General features: G+C 35.2%; 1 protein-coding gene across 1 annotated transcript; it reads right to left on the bottom strand.

The window, feature by feature from the left end:
• Positions 1–1890: 1890 nt before the first annotated feature.
• nqo1 (NAD(P)H dehydrogenase, quinone 1) lies at positions 1891–7396 on the bottom strand. The gene is made up of 6 exons (XM_067401516.1): positions 7357–7396; positions 5974–6141; positions 4422–4552; positions 4223–4336; positions 3984–4085; positions 1891–2348 (listed from the first exon to the last, which is right to left on the bottom strand). The coding sequence occupies exons 1-6, from the start codon at positions 7358–7360 to the stop codon at positions 2040–2042; spliced, it is 828 nt and encodes a 275-aa protein (XP_067257617.1). The 5' UTR covers positions 7361–7396; the 3' UTR covers positions 1891–2039.
• Positions 7397–8112: the final 716 nt, after the last annotated feature.

Below are 8112 nucleotides of genomic sequence, written 5' to 3'. Positions count from 1 at the left end.
TTTGCAGGGGATAGATAACACAACAGATGCATCAACTCATTAAAATGCCCAGATTTAAATATCTCTTTTCTATGGAGCCCCGGACATGACATGCACGAAAAAAATAGTAGGCTAAATCGTGCAAACAATTTACTATTTTGTTCCCTCAATTTACTAAAACGTGCGCACGATTTACTATTTCGTTCCCTCGATTTACTAAAACGTGCACACGATTTACTATTTCGTTCCCTCGATTTACTAAAACGTTTGCACAATTTAATTTGTTCCCTCAATTAACTAAAACGTGCGCACAATTTACTATTTTGTTCCCTCGATTTACTAAAATGTGCGCACGATTTACTATTTTGTTTACTCGATTTACTAAAACGTTTGCACAATTTAATTCATTCCCTCAATTAACTAAAACGTGCACACGATTTACTATTTTGTTCCCTCGATTTACTAAAATGTGCGCACGATTTACTATTTTGTTAACTCGATTTACTAAAACGTTTGCACAATTTACTATTTCGTTCCCTCGATTTACTAAAACGTGCGAACGATTTACTATTTTGTTCCCTCAATTTACTAAAACGTGCGCACGATTTACTATTTTGTTCCCTTGATTTACTAAAACGTGCACGATTTACCATTTTTTTTCCTTCGAATTACTAAAACGTGTGCACGATTTATTAATTCATTCCCTCGATTTACTAAAACATGCAAACGATTTACTATTTTGTTCCCTCGATTTACTAAAACATGCAAACGATTTACTATTTTGTTCCCTCGATTTACTAAAACGTGTGAACGATTTACTATTTCGTTCCCTTGATTTACTAAAACATGTGCATGATTTACTATTTCGTTCACTCTATTTACTCAAACGTGCATGATTTACTATTTTGTTCTATTTACAAAAAACGTGCGAATGATTTACTATTTTGTTCCCTCGATTTACTAAAACATGCGAACGATTTACTATTTAATTCCTTCGATTTAAATCGTGCACGATTTACTATTTCGTTCCCTCGATTTACTAAAACGTGCACACGATTTACTATTTCGTTCCCTTGATTTACTAAAACATGTGCATGATTTACTATTTCGTTCACTCTATTTACTAAAACGTGCACACGATTTACTATTTTGTTCCCTCGATTTACTAAAACGTGTGAACGATTTACTATTTCGTTCCCTTGATTTACTAAAACATGTGCATGATTTACTATTTCGTTCACTCTATTTACTCAAACGTGCATGATTTACTATTTTGTTCTATTTACAAAAAACGTGCGAATGATTTACTATTTTGTTCCCTCGATTTACTAAAACATGCGAACGATTTACTATTTAATTCCTTCGATTTAAATCGTGCACGATTTACTATTTTGTTCCCTCGATTTACTAAACATGCAAACGATTTACTATTTCGTTCCCTCGATTTACTAAAACGTGCACGATTTACTATTTAATTCCTTCGATTTAAATCGTGCACGATTTACTATTTCGTTCCCTCGATTTACTAAACATGCAAACGATTTACTATTTCGTTCCCTCGATTTACTAAAACATGCGAACGATTTACTATTTAATTTCCTCGATTTACTAAAACGTGCGCACGATTAACTGCGCATGATTTATAAATCGGGGGAACGAAATAGTAATTGCTCGCAAGTTTTAGTAAAACGAGGGAACAAATTAGTAAATCATGCGCACGATTTAATTTTTTTTCTTGCATGTCATGTGCGGGGCTGTGTAATTTTCTAATTGGAATTAAAAATTATATTTAAAAAAAAAAAAAAATAATCTATATGTTTCTTCATTAAGACACCAAGATTTTACCAAGAGATATCAGTAAAATAAGTTTTATTGATTGTTTCAATGGTAACAGTTGTTTATTGCTGGTAGTGTTGGCTATATAAGGCATAAATGACAGACTGATATTATAATTAGATTAATCCTATCTCAAACACATTTCACTTCAAAAACTCCCTCATTCTGTTAACGATTCTTTGAATGAGACATTGGTCAGTAATAGCTTTGTTTTGCTGGATCCTTCAGCTTTCTTTAGCTTTGGTCTGGTTGTCTGGAGGAAGTGGTTTGCCTAAATGATGTGCAGTGGTGATGCCATGAGTGAGAGAAGCACACTTCTCTTTCACCTCCGGCCGAAGACGGAATCCTCCTTGGAAGCTCATGTCGAAGTATTCGGTCGGAGCAAAGGACAGAGGCTTTTCGGCGAACACACCATGCAGCCTTTCCCGCCATGAATCTAACATTTCATTCCTCGCATCTTGTGGTGCGTAAGCCGGGCACCAGAAGATCTGAGGGGCGAGCACCTGAAACCCGCAGAAACGTAGAAATCCATTCTGTGTGAAAGAAAACAGCAGTTAAATACAACATCGGATTGTAGTGATCTGCATGTTTGTACCAGCTCTGCAAGCACTTTATACAACAGTTTGCTTCAGAATCTCTTTCAATTAGAATTACACCTTCATTTTCTACTATAAAGCGGCTCTCCAGTGTGTTCATGTTTTTACTCGCATCTGACCTCGATGGACTGATCAGAAGAAATGAACCAGAGAAGATTTACACCTCAAAGAAGGCAGAGCCTCAGAGCCACACCCACTTATTGCATCATCACCACGGACCAATGATAGTTTGAAGGCGTTTACCAGCCAGAGTGAACTCTTCTAGAAAGTACGCTTTGGCAAGGAGTTTCAAACTCCTGAAACGAACTCCAAACAGACTTTATTTGGACCTGATTTTGTTAAAAATGACATCACACCAGTTTGTTTTTCAATTTCTTGAAGTATATCAGGGCTTTAAAGGGCAGGTTTTGCTGAAAGCCCTTATATGGACATGGTATGGGTGTGTTTTATGCAAATAGCTTTTGTCTTTTTAAGTGTTTTCAATTATAATTAAAAAAACAAAAAAAATCAAAAGATATATTTTTTATTATAAAAACGATTAAACATGAGTTTGACAGAGCATTTGTACCTAGAGTCACACCAGTTGTTTTCCATTATAAAGAACGTCCTCTCCACATAAACGATTGGTTCCCTGTCTCCCATTCTTATATTTCTGTAAATATTTTTTTTACAGTATGAGCTATCAGTTGCTATGATGACATCTATAGCCAGAGGATATTTGTGCAAATCGAATTAAATGTTTTTTGCACTGTGTAAATAGAAGTTAGATGCTATTTATTCTTAGTGCAAATAATGGCAGATGCTATTTGACTCTCAGTGTAATGTAGTAAAGTATGCAATAATAACATATTAAGTGGATATGACTGATTATATTTACTCAAATCATAAATTGACGCTGCCTTATTGTTGCCCCTACGCCTGCCCTAACCCTAACCATACTGAACCTGCTGATCAGTAAAGCTGTCCTTGAAGGTCTGGGAAGGGAGACATGTTTTTGAGCACACAAGCTGCACAGATACCGGTCGATGGCCCATCCGATCAACGTGAGGACAGTGCATTCAGTTTCTATTACAACCATTAAAACACTTTATTCCCACTATTAAATACCTGTTAGGCAGCTTATTTTAAATAAATGCCTCTTCAAACCGGTATGCGATGTGAAAAAGGAAGAAGAATGAGTTTGGATAAAGAATGTATCACACGCTTACACCACCTGCCTTACTCTCCACTCCACTGATCCTGTTATCTGACGGGTTTCTTTTGTAACTTTGTCTGGATCAATCAGACAATGGTGGGCGGAGTTACGGTAAATAGCCTCTGCCAACAAGCCGGGCGGTGTAAATAGATTCTCTGCAAGTGAAAGTCTAAAACACAACAAACCACATTCCATATGGATTTACATACACAATGCAACTCTGATCCAGGATGGTTCCATATCAAACGGGATGGTTGGTGAGCAAAAAGGCCACATTCATCTTTTTGCAAAAAGAGTTGTTTTTGCAGCTTAATTTTTGAATAAATGATCTGTTTGGGAGGGACGTATTTAAGCTGTGAAACTAGTACTGAACTCACCTGTAAAGGCCAAAGGATAACATTGATATCTCCATGGACGGCATCGGCCTGATACATGGACTCTGTTCCACCAGTGCTGAATGAAAGCATGGCCTTCTTATCCTGGTGTGAAAGTTGGATGACATTTGAACTAAATATGATCACAAAAACACAGTCTTTCTTTCCTCAGAATCAACAATGTTGAGTGCAAAAAAAAAGCTTTTTTGAAATACTATCTAATGAATACTAAAGATTCAGACCTTAAAAACGCCGTTGTCATACATCTTCTGCATGGTGAAGGCGAATCCTTGAATTAAGACTCGGTCTACCCAGCCCTTCAGGATGGCAGGTATACTAAACCAGTAGAGAGGGAACTGTAAATATATTACAAATCATATTATTCTTCTGAGATCAAGGTGAAATGTATAATTTGACATCAGAAGCTGGCGGCACTATTACCTGAAAGATAACCAGCTCTGCCTGCTCCAGCTTGTGCTGTTCTTCTGCAATGTCATCACTTAATCGCCCGTCCTGCCATGCAGCCATCATCTCCTCATTGTACACAAAGTGCTCAGGGTTCTTCAGATCACCTGTGATAGTTACAGTGAAATAATGGTCCTTTATATACCATGGTCGGAATACTCAATTCTGATTTGTTGGAAGGTGTGCATTAAAATCATTTAATGCACAGCTAGGCGTGGATTATCCATTACGTGTTCGCTAATAATTACAACTGCAATGCATTTTTTAAGCACCTATAACATGGTTGTAGCATTTTAATTAGGGCTGTTAAGCAATTAAAATTGTGGCGCAATGTGGCGATTAATTAATCGCACATCAAATTTGACTGAGAAATTCAAGTCATTATTGTGTTAAATGACAAAAAAGCATCAAATGGACATTAAGAAAAAATTATTTAATTCAACATTTAATCTTCTCACAATTTCAACCTTTAATTTTTTTATTTTTTTTTTTAGTAATTTGGAAATAATCATTTTTTTTATGAAATAATACTCTAAATAAAAACTAAAACTGCCAGTAGGTGGAGGCAAATGTGTAAATGAATCATTCATTTGATTCATTCAAACTGCTGATTCATTCGGCAATTAAGTAAATGACTCTCTTTATGAATGAATCATTGGTTCACCCGATTGATTCGCTCAAAAAAGGGATTCAATCAGAAAAGAAACACTGCTGTGTGTTGCTCGGAGACGCACAACAGTTCTGCTAGTCTTTATAGGTAATATTTTCATTGGCAAAACTGAGCAAAAGCAGACAGCATTGTGTCTAAAATATAACACAATAATAACTTCTTATTTATTGAACTGTTGTTTAAAATCGTGCTATTCGAGACAAAAAATGGCACTCATGTGATATTGCTTAAAGTCCCCCTGTGGTGAAAATCAAGTTTTTAATGTTGTTTATATATCTATGTGGTGTTTTTATTAATATGCTTTAAAACAAACCATGTATACTATATACCGTATACTAAATGAATCAAGGGTGTAGAGTTACATTCAAGCTATTTTAAGTCATGAAGAAATTTTTTTCACAGGAAAAAAACGTTTAAATGTAATTTTGGTGATCAAAGATGAGTTTTAAGGGATATAATTATACTATAAGGGACTTTACCTATATCATATGATATAAATTTGAGACAAAAACTCATACAGGGGCATTTTTGCCCTGATATCTTGAATTTTAGGGGCACATAACTGCATTCTATAGGCTCCATCACACACTGAGTTTTGTCCCGCTTTATGTTCGTACTAATCAACTTTATTAAATGTAAGATTAACTACAGAGCTCTGGGGCGGGGCGAGCGAGTTAAATGCGTTAATAATTTTAATGCATTATTTTTTCCCATAACTAATTAAGTTAACAAGTTAAATCAACAGCCCTAATTTTAGTGCACAGTAAATGCAGCTAATATTTTCCTTACATTCGCACATGAAGTACAAGTGTACAGTTGTAAGATATTTGAGGATGTTGCATGACAATAAATTCCTACCCTTAATATCATCTGCAGTAGCTGAGGCTTTGAAGTTCATAGCATAGAGATCCGACACTAGGACTTGATAGCCTTGCTTTGTCAAAGCCTCAACAGCGACATCCCGTGCAGCAGCGTTGAATGAGGCGGGACTCTGGTGGGCATAAACAATCAGTGCTGTCTTCTGTGCTGTTCACATCAACACACACAAACACAAGAGAAGAGAGAAAGAGTTCATCATCTCTGATTTAAGATCATTTACCCACAGGATGGCAGACAATAGCTTTCCCACAAGAGTAAAAAACAGTAACAACAATCAGTTTCCCCTTCCCTTATCAACTGACCAGCCAGATTACACAAAATATTCTGGCAAAAGCATAAGTTTCACATACCATTTTTAAATTGATTTTAGGTGAAAGGGGTTTTCAAGCATCGAAACAATAAGTATAATACGGCTTTGTTTTTGTTTTTCAATATTTTGTTTGTTTTTTTCAAAAATTAAATATCATATATTTTTACCATGATTTACAGAAGACACCCACTAAAACGTCAGGGATATTTACAACAAAAAATCTATTTATGTCATATTAAAGACTAATTACTTTTTACCCCAAATGCTAATATACATCTTTGCCACTATCCTAGGTTTTGCCCATTTAAAATGCAATAAAATTTAGTGTGCTCACTTATTCTCTTATATATTTAATATGTACAGGTCAAAATAAGTATTTTTATATAAATATAAGTGTTAATGACAATGGAACATTATTTCACCCACATTTTGACATTTTATTCTCTCAAAACTTATTTGAAACCTTAAAAGTAGAAGTTTTACTTGCATTTAATGTGCTTTCTATGTATATAAAATCACTTTTGTAAATTTCTATTGACGTAGACATCTAAATGTCTTTTACCCTCATATTGTATTTAATTTAGTGCACAATATAGATACTAGTATTTCATTCCAAACAGCCAGAGAATGTTGAAAACTTGGGGGAAAATATGGCAATCAGAGACTTCAATCAGAGATTTTTTTTTCTTTTTCTAATTATTTGGGATTTGCATTGTAGTTGAGATTATCACTGACCTAGATACTTAGCTGAAAATTCTCTCTCTCCAAACCCTGTGACTTTCTTTCTTTAATGAAAAGATATTTTAAGAATTGACTGGGGTTTTTCCCCCAATACAATCACCAAAACTGTCTGTTTGCCAACATTAATCAAAAAGTCTTCTTTCGTGTAGAAGAAAGTCTTGTTTGAGAAAATGAATTTTCATTTTTGTGTGAGCTATTTAACCGATGAATACAGCTGACACAAAATGGTACAAAGAATTCTTTAGGGGTCAAACACTAAGCAATCTAAAATAAAATGCAATAATGCATATATAAGTGTACAGATTTCTCACCCATTTTTCGTTGGATGCAATCTCCAGTTCTGCACCAGGGTCTTTGGCTTTTGAATGAGCTGCTCTTTTAACCCTTGTGTGCCAAAGCTTGCGTGCGAAGTGGAGTCTTATTCCGTCTCAGGTTTCAGTCTCTGTTATTGTATAACCTGTAGGGGAGTAGAGTGACTGATTGGCCAAATAAACAGACATCTTGGTGACAATCTAGTTAAACGTGTGTTAATGGAATGCTTCAGGATGTCATGCACATATTTTTATTGTATTCTTACGTGCTTCTCCATATATGAAATATGACATGACTAAATTAAATAACGCTAACACTTAGTGGGGTTAAATAAACTATATACATAAATATAATGCAATGCTTTTTTAAAGTTTTTGTTCCTGCTGGACAGACATACCCACAATCATGCAATAGGAAAAAAATCTAAGGTGGCATTTTATCTATCGCATTTTATCAAAGAGATAAACCTCCACACACGGACTTTTATATTTTTACAAAGCCTTCATTTGCAGGGCAGGGCTACATATAATTATCATGCAATGTTGAAGTCCACTTGGCTCAAGAACCTGAAGCAAGACATTTCGGCTCTGCGTTTGATATATTGATATTTAAATTGCTGAGAAAGACCATCATGCATAATGAGTTTCAGCTGAGAATAAAATACAAAAAAGTCCCATTAGGAACTGTCGCATATATACCTGGAAGGAGTGAAAAGGAATTAGATGTTATACTAAAAACACCAAACTGGTTTGTCA

The sequence above is a fragment of the Chanodichthys erythropterus genome, chromosome 11, assembly GCF_024489055.1.
Source record: "Chanodichthys erythropterus isolate Z2021 chromosome 11, ASM2448905v1, whole genome shotgun sequence".
NCBI classification, from domain to species: Eukaryota; Metazoa; Chordata; class Actinopteri; order Cypriniformes; family Xenocyprididae; genus Chanodichthys; species Chanodichthys erythropterus.
The sequence above is the reverse complement of the archived record's forward strand: the minus strand, read 5'-3'. Positions and strand labels throughout refer to the sequence as shown.